The sequence below is a fragment of the Biomphalaria glabrata genome, chromosome 12 (assembly GCF_947242115.1).
Source record: "Biomphalaria glabrata chromosome 12, xgBioGlab47.1, whole genome shotgun sequence".
NCBI classification, from domain to species: domain Eukaryota; kingdom Metazoa; phylum Mollusca; class Gastropoda; family Planorbidae; genus Biomphalaria; species Biomphalaria glabrata.
The window spans coordinates 34529784-34541860 of record NC_074722.1 but is presented as its reverse complement, the minus strand read 5'-3'; the positions used below and the strand labels follow the sequence as shown (position 1 = coordinate 34541860).

Here is a 12077-nt window from a genome sequence, read left to right as displayed (position 1 = left end):
TTTAAAAAAGTCACCATGATCGTCATAGCCGTCATCCTGGCCGTCATTGGTCAACTGGTCAGTGCTGACCAACAACAACAGCTGGCTTTATCTTCAGCCGTGTCAGATTTCTCTCAAAGACTTTACCAGAAAGTTGCTCTGGATGAGTCTAATGTCGTCTACTCACCTTACAGGTAATTGGAACATTTATAAGTCAATAAAAAAAAGTGTTGTTTTTTTATATAGGGGACGTTGGCTGACTGATTAAGCGCTTGGCTTTAGAACCTGGGGTCCTGGGTTCGAGTACCTGTGTAAACTGGGATTTTGAATTTCGGGATTTATTGGTAACCCCTGAGTCCGCCCAACTCTAATGGGTACCTGTCTTTAGTTTGGAAAAGAAAAGGCGATTGGTCATTTGATGGCCATATGGCACTCTCGTTGACCGTTGGCCAGAGAAATAGATTAACTTAACATCATCTACCCTATAGCTCGCAAGGTCTGAAAGGGGAGCTTACTTAATTTTTGGAAGCATTAAGTCGAGTATAAAGGTATTTCCCAATTTGGCAAATACAGCAAACAAATGTGAACTAGAAATGTTTTTAAAAATTCTCTATTCAAGTCAAAATTTCGTGGAACCTGGAGGGTGGAACCTGGACACGGATCTCAAAAACGGCTCTAACGATTTTCTAAGAAAATTAACTGTTAATGTATATCTGTAAGAAAAGATTTTCTAGCTCGTTGGCCACATGGGGAAAACTCTAGTTTGACTGTTAAATTTTTTCAAAGTAAAAAATAAAAGAAAGAAAGAAATTTACAATTGGCTGAAGAACGTGGTCTAGATCTAGATCCAACATCGTTTTGAAAAGATAATGGCGTTCTTGAAAGGACTATCACGTTCTGGAATTTCCGAACGTAAGGTATTTTTGACTCAAGATTTAAATAAATTAATGTTAAGTAAAATTGTGCGCATCTAGTCTAGATCTAAAGGTCAATCATTTGTATATTAAACCTGTTGCAGACCTATACATTCGGGGGGGGGGGGTGGAGTCGGGTCAAAAATGTTTTTTAATCTAACATTCATTAGTTATAAAGAGAAAAACAATCACTCTATAAGTTGTTTAAAAGAGATATTGTCTTTTTAGGAAAGTATTTTTTAATATCTTTCTTGTTTTAAAGAACATCGTGACTAAAAGACTAAAGTTTAATAGAAAAAGTATACTGAAAGGAATAAAGTGTTTGGTCTGGTTAGGTAAAAGTCAGAAGGCAGCGATATCATTACATTTCACATGGTAACTAGGACAAGAGATCTAACTGAAGTTTTTATCCTCTAATAACATATTTGTCAGTCATGTTTGGTCCATCTTATCTTTATCTTATATAATACAGACGTTACTTCAAAAAAGAAGATGGTTACGTCCTACGCGTCATGCATTCAGTCATGCATATTAGCCAATGACTTAAATTCAGCCAAGTCACTGGTTTTCCTGGTTAGCTCAGGCAACCCGTTCCGTGCTCTAATTGCACTAGTACAAATTTGTCCTAGCATATGGGACGAGGAATGTGCCTTTATCTTTGTGTCTTTCAGAGTATTTTATTAAATTTTGTTTTTGTATTTGAAGATTATGGCTCAGTGTTTTATGGATAATTGCTACTTTACTTTTGAGTCTTCTGTCCTGAAGCTTTCTAAATTTAGTGATTTGACCTAAGGTGTTACTCTAGTCCAATGGTCTTCAACCTTTTTTGGCCTACCGCCCCCTTTTCGAAATTTTTCTTAACAAAAATTCGCCAGCGCCCCCCTCTAAGAAAAACAGTTATAAAGAAGCGTGAGAAGGCAAATTTGAACAAAATATCATCTATTTATTAATTTTTATGCTGTCAATAACACTTATCCCGCTTGGGAGACGACCGCGTGCCAAAGGCGATTGTTGTGAACTCCTTGGCCTATGACTGATAAGCTTTGAGGAGGACTGAGTTACAGAGGTGCCCCCCTCCCCCGTGAGCGCTATAAAGATGTATTCAGGCGCCATTTCGCTCTCAATGGCATAGAGGAAAGTACCTGGCAGTATTCTCTGTCAGCAGATAGCCTCTGAGAGAAACAGTTCGAGAGCACTTACAAGAACTGCGGGACAAACATTTGATACTCAAAGAAAAGCCAGCATATAACGGCTTTGTCTGCATAAAATTCGGGAAAATATGTAGGTCGCAGTTGGGTTTGCTTAGTTATGTGAAACACTGGACTCTTCGGGATTAAAGGCAAAAACAGGCAATATTATCATTATGCAAAACTTATGGCAAATAATTTGCAGTGATTACACACAAAAATTAATTGTAAAGACTTTCTTTCAAATCCTAAGAATAGTCTCCGCTAAAATTTTGGAATATTAGGGCCTACTGTTTTTAGGTTTAATTGTAAATTTAGTTTTACTTTTTAATATAAATATTATTATTGCTGAATTCAAAATGAAATTAAGCTATTGGTAACCTTGTGCCTGCAGTCTGACAATATTAGAAATTTCAAGCTTTAAGTTAGCCAAAGCAAGGCGAAGGTCTCCTCTAGTGGGTACATCCAGTCTCTTCATTAACTTTGTTACGCACTAAATTTAGGTTACCCATGTATGTTGAAAAGCTAAAACATAATTCCGATTTCGACCACAGTTTTGGAAATTTACTGAAACATTTAAATGCAGCCACATCTCTGTTGTGCCTCCAGGGGCGTAGCTAGGAATTTCCATCGTTTTGGGTTCAAGGGGCTTGACATCTTTGGGGGCGCTGCATTTTGCTAATATTTAATTAAATTAATTTAAAAAGCACTAATTTGGGCCCCCCTTAAATGGGTGCCCGGGGGATTTTCAATTTCCCCCCTCCCCCCCTAGCTACGCCACTGTGTGCCTCCTATGTTTACATTCTTTTTACTGAAGACATAGTTTTGTAAATCTATTTTTTCATGCAACTCAATTTGAAAGTCAGTAACAGATGTTTAATAATTGTCATTTATAATCATCTGAAAATGCCATCAAAGTAGAACTTACTTTTTTTCTAGTGGCAATTCACTAAATCTCAAGGAAATGTTACATGACATCCCAGTGAGTTTTCGTAAAATTATTTAATCAATGTTTTTTTGTTTTCAAAAAGTTAAATTATTCTATTAAATGTTACCTTTAATGTTTTTTGCAATTAATATTTTAATATCAATATATTAACATATCTAGATATAATCTAAAAGGCGTATTACCTAGTTTGTTGATCAAATCTTAAACGTTTATACGCGCAAGATCCAAGGACAATAAATACTCTCCGATCACAGTAAAAGAAGTAAGAATTTAAAAATAGAAAAAATTAAATTAGAAGCAAGTTAACTATAATTTGTCTATATTCAGTTTCCCAGCTTTAATGTTGAAGAATTTTTAAATTTGTTCTGTTTCAGAGCACCTTTAGTTTCTTCTTTCCACCTTTATGCCCAGCGCCCCCTTACCGCCCCATTTTGTGCCCAGCGCCCCCCTACCGCCCCTTTGGCTCTCAGCGCCCCCCAAAATCTCGAAAACGCCCCCTAGGGGGCGATATCGCCCCCGTTGAAGACCACTGCTCTAGTCCAATGTTAGGCTGACTTATAACCAAAGCACTTTTTTTTCAAATGTTAGTTAATATTATTACAACAGCCATTTTCACACAAGCCTTTATTTTTTCTTTAAATTGTAGCATCCATTCCCTGTTGACAATGACTTCACTTGGGGCAAGGGGAGATACTGCGACTGAGATGAAGGACGTGCTCGGTATTACTTCCCTTGGTGACTCCGTTCATTCGATTTACAGGGAGACAATTCAACAGGTTAATATACTGATTTTTTTTTTTTTAATTAATAATTAGAATAATTGGTTTAATCGTATTAATAGTAGCTGTACTTTCACAATTAATATTCTTTTTGTTTTTTATTTCCGAAACAGTTTAATTCACAGTCCCGCATTCAACTTCTCACCGGAAACGCCATCTTCATCAATCCTAGCTATCCCATAGTGCCAGAGTTCATTCAAGAAACTTCTGATAAATATTTGGCTAAGGCCGACAACATTGACTTTAACGCCGATGGAGGACCAGAAAAACCAATCAACGATTACATTGAGGTCAAAACGGAACACGTGATAAAGGATTTACTAGAACCAGGTAACTGATTCCCGAACTGAGTTTCAAGGAACCCTAGTGTTTCTCGAGACCCGCAATAGGTACCCCACGAATTACTGGAAGAATGAACTAGCAAGGACAAAGTTTGAGAAACACTGCCATAGGACGTTTCGCCTAATTTTTTTTTAAAGTGTTTTCTTTTGTTGCATATTTGGGAGACATGCATTTTTATTTTATTTTATGTACCTTTGTGTACTTTTGTTGAACGCAATGAAATATGTTATTGGTACTGTTGAAAAAAATGTTAGGTTAGGACTTTCGCCTTCCAGGGCATTGCTTCTTAAACTAAACGTCTCTTTCGGGTGGAAACGGTCGTTAGATGAGATTAGTTCCATTAGTGAAATAGGGACCCCCCCCCCCGTTGAGGTACCTAAGGACTGACTCCATTTCACAGGCGGTTATATAATAGAGCCCCCGACAACAATGTCACTATTCTCAAAACGTTTCTCCCTGGGCGTAGAGATAAGTAGCATCTTATGAGCGTATAGAGTTAGCTGACATTCGATAATTCCCTTCATTGCTTTTAAACTTGTTCGACATTCAGTAACAGCGTCGACTAACTTTTGTTAACCCTTTAAACGCGTTTGGTAGATTAGCCTCTAAACATCAGAATTGTAATTCCAAACAGCTCAGCACTTTAAGGGTTAATTGTTCGGCCTTTCGCCGATGTTCTTGGATTACGTGCTGAGTTGAGTGTTACGTCGAGTGTTACGTCGAGTGTTACGTCGAGTGTTACGTCGAGTGTTACGTCGAGTGTTACGTCGAGTGTTACGTTGGTTGATTTGCATTAGACACCGCGGAAGTGCCTAACAGTACAAACCATTTTACATCCAATGTACATGTCGTTTTTTTTCTTTTTAATAAAAGAATTACATCTCAAAGATCTAATTTTTACCTACATTGCAGATTGAACTCATATTTCTATGTTATAGAATGAAATAGCTTTATATGATTTTTTTTCACTACTAACAGTCTTATATCTTAAACTAAAAATAAAAAGGAACAATTTTCATAGGATCAGGTTTTAATAACAATAGTATTTACGAACTCCGGTATGGACAGTATAGAGGCACTTCTTATTGTCCGACAGTTACGCCTGGCAGAGCACAAATCCCGTACGGGAGACGAACGTGTGCCAAAGGTAGTCTTTTTTGGTGAGCTAAAAGGTGGTGGACGTAACAGAGGCGCCCCACGGAAACTCTTTAAAGATCAACTTAGGCGCCAACTTGCCTTAACTAACATATAAGAGAGAGCACCTGGTTGCATGCGGCCTCAGAACGAGACAGCTGGAGGTCACTCACAAAGGCCGAGGGATACACACTTGAGACCAAAAGAAAATCCGCTGCCGAGGACAAACTCAGACGGAAAAAAGAAAATCTTAATCGACCACCTGCGGACAATGGTTATGCTTGCCCTGGTTGTAGCAAAATATATATGGCAAAGCTGGGGCTGCGTAGCTCCGGGAAATACTGCATTCCTCACTAATCTTTGGACTCGAAGACAAGCCTTATTATTATTATTATTATTATTTAGAGCTGATATTAATAAAAAATTGTAATGCATTGTTTCGTTGTTGTCTTCTTTACTAGATAGTATAGACGGCTTAACAGTGATGCTTCTCGTCAACACACTCTTTTTTAATGGTACCTGGAACTCTCCTTTTGAAGAGGAACTAACAAGAAAGCAAGATTTTAAACTTCTTGGTGGCACTGTAAAACAGGTAACGGCTCATCCGCATTATTACTATGTATAAGTCTTTATAAACTAAGACTGAGGACAGAAATTGATTTCTTGTAGCATGTTCCAGAAATCTACTATGACTTAAATCGCTAGAGATCGATAATATACTAATTTGCATAAAAATATACACCAGATAAACCACTTAAACAAATAAAAAGTTTAGTAACAATATAAAAAAAAACTCAGTTATTTTATACATGTAAAAAAAAATTACCTGTCTTTTTTCTCTCCCAGAAAACAACATAACTCCAATCACTCACAGAAAACAACATAACTCCAATCACTCAAAGAAAACAAAATAACTCCAACCACTTCTAGAAAACAACATAACTCCAACCACTTCTAGAAAACAACATAACTCCAACCACTTCTAGAAAACAACATAACTCCAACCACTTCTAGAAAACAACATAACTCCAACCACTTCTAGAAAACAACATAACACCAACCACTTCTAGAAAACAACATAACTCCAACCACTTCTAGAAAACAACATAACTCTAACCACTTCTAGAAAACAACATAACTCCAACCACTTTTAGAAAACAACATAACTCCAACCACTTCTAGAAAACAACATAACTCCAACCACTTCTAGAAAACAACATAACTCCAACCACTTCTAGAAAACAACATAACTCCAACCACTTCTAGAAAACAACATAACTCCAACCACTTCTAGAAAACAACATAACTCCAACCACTTCTAGAAAACAACATAACTCCAACCACTCCCAGAAAACAACATAACTCCAACCACTCCCAGAAAACAACATAACTCCAACCACTCCCAGAAAACAACGTAACTCCAACCACTCACAGAAAACAACATAACTCCAACCACTTTTAGAAAACAACATAACTCCAACCACTTCTAGAAAACAACATAACTCCAACCACTTCTAGAAAACAACATAACTCCAACCACTTCTAGAAAACAACATAACTCCAACCACTTCTAGAAAACAACATAACTCCAACCACTTCTAGAAAACAACATAACTCCAACCACTTCTAGAAAACAACATAACTCCAACCACTCCCAGAAAACAACATAACTCCAACCACTCCCAGAAAACAACGTAACTCCAACCACTCACAGAAAACAACATAACTCCAACCACTTCTAGAAAACAACATAACTCCAACCACTTCTAGAAAACAACATAACTCCAACCACTTCTAGAAAACAACATAACTCCAACCACTTCTAGAAAACAACATAACTCCAACCACTTCTAGAAAACAACATAACTCCAACCACTCCCAGAAAACAACATAACTCCAACCACTTCTAGAAAACAACATAACTCCAACCACTTCTAGAAAACAACATAACTCCAACCACTCCCAGAAAACAACATAACGCCAACCACTCCCAGAAAACAACATAACTCCAACCACTCCCAGAGAACAACGTAACTCCAACCACTCACAGAAAACAACATAACTCCAACCACTTTTAGAAAACAACATAACTCTAACCACTTCTAGAAAACAACGTAACTCCAACCACTCCCAGAAAACAACATAACTCCAACCACTCCCAGAAAATAAAATAACTCCAACCACTTCTAGAAAACAACAACGATGTAGCCAGACAGTTAAAAAAATTAAACGTCCCCTTTCAGTTCTTGTAAGGCAGGTAATGTAATGTTCATCTGTTTCTATGGCCGACGGTAAACCAGCAGGGTGTCATGCACAACGACCAACCACCTTTACTTTCCCCAACTATAGTCATGTGTAGCATGGTGATGCCCTAATGAACTTGAGATATACAGTGACTGTCTTCACAAGGATTCGAGCCCTGGAACACTTGTTAGGAATCAAAACACCTTACCACTCAGCCACCGCGCTACCAATGTCGAAAAGTGCCCTTTCTAGCCACAAGACAACGACACTACGTTTACCAGACTTTATTAGAGTTTACGCTTGTTTGTTTTTCAGTAGAAACAGATCCAAACTCAATCCCCCTTGATAAGTGGTTTACACCTTTTAGCCAGAGAAACCTAATTAGTCCAAGACATTAGCACATACATTTTGTAATGTAAGTCCCTCGAATGCACTCTAAGAAAAAAGGTAATATCCATCTCCCTTATTAAATAGCATCCGATGTTTGTAACTATTAATAGTGAATAGTTGTAAAAATGGTGTATTTTTATGAAAAAAATGCTTGCATACTTAATTTAAAAATTAGATTTTTCGCTTTCAGAAATGAAAAAAAGTAGCCGTTGCATCAGAACTTTGAATAGTTTAAAATATTATGATGATTTTCACTATCTTTTCTAGTTTTTGAGATCTAAACGGGACGGACGGACGAACAGACAAACCACACAAAACTAATAGCCTCTTTTCCCCTTTCGGAGGGGGGGGGGCGCTAACAAATAACAATATTTAAAGTAAAGTGTGATGTGATTCCCTATTGTAGAAAAAAAAAACATGTTCTTCTCTACAGATTGACATGATGTATGGGTCTCAAAGAAGAACGAACATTAAGAAAGATGACGTCAATAATGTGGACGTAGCCGAGATTCCATTTAGAGGCAGACGATTTGCCTTGTACATTGCGCTGCCACGTGCCTGTGATGGCATCACTGACCTAGGTAAGTCACTGCTGTTGGATTTATGCATTAGTGATAAGCGAAGACTTGGTTTATGTTAGGAGAGAGAGAGAGAGAGAGAGAGAGAGAGAGAGAGAAAGTGTCAGAAAGAGAGAGAAAGAAGGAGAGAGAGAGAGAAAGTGTGAGAAAGAAAGAGAGAAAGAGAGAGAGAGAGAAAGCGAGAGAGTGTAATTGTATCAATTTGTTTTCAGGTGTCGAATAATCATATGCATGATCGACCTAGACGACTTACAAATGTTTTTCCTTACCTTTTAGCTTTCTCAATGCCCTATGATTCTATCACTGGTCTGGATCAGTTGTGAAAGGGGGAGGGAAGAAGTGGGTATCTTGATCAATGTTTACAAGACCGTTTATTTAAATGCAAAAAAAAAAAAAAAATATTTCACTCGGGTCTCAAAATTCTTCAAGGGGACTAACTCTAGCTCAAATCATACCACCACATCTGTCAAGTACGATTTCTTCCCCTTGTTCAAGATACCAGACAAAATAATTAATTACCCATAATGAACTAATTGATTCCTTTTTGTTGATTCTGGTTTTGGCGCGTAAAAGAATTAATTTTGGGAAATTTCAGCTTAAACCAGGATTGATTGTGGGTGGAATAACGTGTACAAACGTATTTATCATACAGGCATATAGAGTGAGTTTATATAAGCTTTGACGGGGGTGTTCCTTCCAAAACAAACAATATAAAGCCAGGGAACGAACCAACGTGCGTTTCCGGTGTGTACTGCTAGTCTGACATTATTAGAGTGATTACTGTTTTCACTAAACCATAATCTTCAAATACAAAAAACAAAATGTAATAAAATACTCTGAAAGACACAAAGATAAAGGCACATTCCTCGTTCCATATGCTAGGACAAATTTGTACAAATGCTTGAAAAAAGTATGAAAAGACTAAGATCTTGTGGGCGTAGGAAATTTTTATTTAAATTTAAAGTATCTAAAAATCTAATATCCCATGCCTCTTTTTAAAGGTTTTGGACAAAAAATTAATATTTATGCAAATTTTCACTTAAACATTTTTGTAAAGTTTCAATATATGTATTTTGTCCTGCACCTGTTTCGTGCAGAGAATCTTCTCCAACAACCTGGCAAGGTCGATGAGCTTTTCACTGGCCTACAATTTAAAACTGTTGAAATGACCATCCCTAAGTTCAGAATTGAAACCAAATTGGAGCTTGAAGATGTTTTGGTTGATATGGGAATGGTGAAAGCTTTTTCAGAAGAATTGGCAGACTTTAGTGGAATATCTCATGGAGGTAACTATATAGGATAGAGTTCATTTTGTAACTTAAAAAAAAATAAGATGATGGTAGAATGGAAAAACTTGAGGATAGAATTTACTGAGATGAGGATAGAATTTACTGAGATGAGGATAGAATTTACTGAGATGACAGAATTTACTGAGATGAGGATAGAATTTACTGAGATGAGGATAGAATTTACTGAGATGAGGATAGAATTTACTCAGATGAGGATAGAATTTACTGAGATGAGGATAGAATTTTCTGAGATGAGGATAGAATTTACTCAGATGAGGATAGAATTTACTCAGATGAGGATAGAATTTACTGAGATGAGGAAAGAATTTACTGAGTTGAGGATAGAATTTACTGAGATGAGGATAGTATTTACTGAGATGAGGATAGAATTTTCAGAGACGAGGATAGAATTTTCAGAGATGGGGATAGCATTGGATGAAACTCGGAAAGAAGTTAAAGTGTGATACGCTGAGGAAAGTTATTGGCTGTTCTGGGGATAAGGATATTTTGAGCTGGGGATAAAATGAAACAAGTTGGAGTAGAAGTGAAATAAAGTTTTGAGTGAATCTTTCTCTATAGAACTAAAGTTTTCTCGATGTCTCTCTCTCTCTGTCTCTTTCTCTGCCTCTCTCTGAATGTCTCTCTCTGTCCACGAGTCTCTGCCTCTGCCGCTCTCTGTCTTTCTTTTTGTCTGTCTGTCTCTGTCTCTGTTCCAGCCTGCCTTGCTATCTCTCCCTAGTTTTGATTTTAATGAACACAAGAAATGTTCTTTACAAATAAAAAAATAAATAAAAACGCATGTTGTATTGGTTTCGTATTCTCTCCAAATTCAATTAATAAAAAAAAAAACATCTGTCTTACAGTCTACATCAGTAGGGTCATACATCAGGCGGTCATTGATGTCCAGGAATCTGGCACAGTCGCAGCAGCAGTTACTGTTGGCGAGGCTTCTTCTAGATCGATACCTGTTATAGTTCCCTTCATAGCTGACCATCCGTTCCTTTACTTTCTGAGAGACAATGAGACAGGACAGATACTCTTCCAGGGGAGATTTTCAGGCTGAAATATTTAGGCTAATTGTTTGTAATGAATTAATCTAAGAAAACAATAAATTCTCTTTAACATACAAAGTTCACTTGAAAATTCTTTATTTTTGTCAAAACTTTGTTTTAGTTCCTTTTTGCTAAGCTTACATCAACTCACTCTGTCTGTATGGTAAAAAGTTTGAAAGCGTTGTTTTTCACAAAACCATTTAGGGCAAAATTTGAAACTTTGCGCAATTGTTCATTGGCTTTGGCAATGTATAAATCATTTTTTAAATTAAACAATTAGTCAATTAATTACTGGTTATTAATTATTTTGTTTGAAACCAAGAAAGGAAATTAATACTTCAGTATTCACAGATATGATGAAATATGTCTGGTTTTGTACCCTAAAATAATTGTACACGTTAATTCTCACACACCTATTATCAGATCAAGTTGAAACTTTTAACTATTATCTATTTTACTGAAAAAGGGAAACAACTTCTACATATATAATATTTGAAAGTTGGAGTTCTTCCCCTTAATAAGTCTTACTTGTTTTATTTTAAAGGATTTTTTCTATTTCGCCTTTTTTGGCATACGTTATTGAGCTGATAGGGTGGTCGGCGTAATAGAGGTGCCCTTCGGAAACGCTTTAAAGACCAGTTAAGGCGCCAACTTGCTTTAACTATCATAGAAGAGGGCTTCTGTTTGCAGGTCTTTTCAGAACGAGACAGCCTGGACGTCACTTACAAAGGTCGCCAGAGGAGAAGACGTTGAGAAAGTTATAGATTCATTTTCAGAAATTATAGTCTAGTCTAGACATTGACTAGAACAGGGCCTGAAGAAACGGATTGCTAGTTGCTATGCGGTCTTCATTTTTGTCACCTACCTTGGATTTTTGGCCCCAGTATTAACTGTAAAAAGGACGTTTTTATTAGAAGGGAAGGGGGGCGTCACGACGAACTACCGCACTGGGCATCATATACCCTAGCTACACCACTGTCTATAAGTATTGCTATGGTCAACAGATAAAGTAAAAGGGAGAGAAACGTGTTTACTCTTAAGAGTCCTTTACATTAATCGCAGCTGTTGACCAACTGACTTGGGGATCAATTCTAATTACACGCGTCTCTTTGATTGGTTAACGAGATCACGTGCCTCAACACTCACTGTCGCTCGTTAAATACGAGCTTGTGTTTTGGAAGTTTTTTTTTGTTTGAAAACAAATTCTGTGCACATCAAAACGTTACAATTTAAAACGTAT

The 12077-nt window shown here is 37.0% G+C and overlaps 1 protein-coding gene across 1 annotated transcript; it reads left to right on the top strand.

The window, feature by feature from the left end:
* On the top strand, nucleotides 1–10918 carry LOC106070019 (serpin B6-like). Its single transcript, XM_056005456.1, has 7 exons — nucleotides 1–173; nucleotides 3676–3805; nucleotides 3922–4138; nucleotides 5746–5876; nucleotides 8352–8499; nucleotides 9594–9782; nucleotides 10649–10918. The coding sequence occupies exons 1-7, from the start codon at nucleotides 16–18 to the stop codon at nucleotides 10846–10848; spliced, it is 1173 nt and encodes a 390-aa protein (XP_055861431.1). The 5' UTR covers nucleotides 1–15; the 3' UTR covers nucleotides 10849–10918.
* The last annotated feature ends 1159 nt before the right edge of the window (nucleotides 10919–12077 follow it).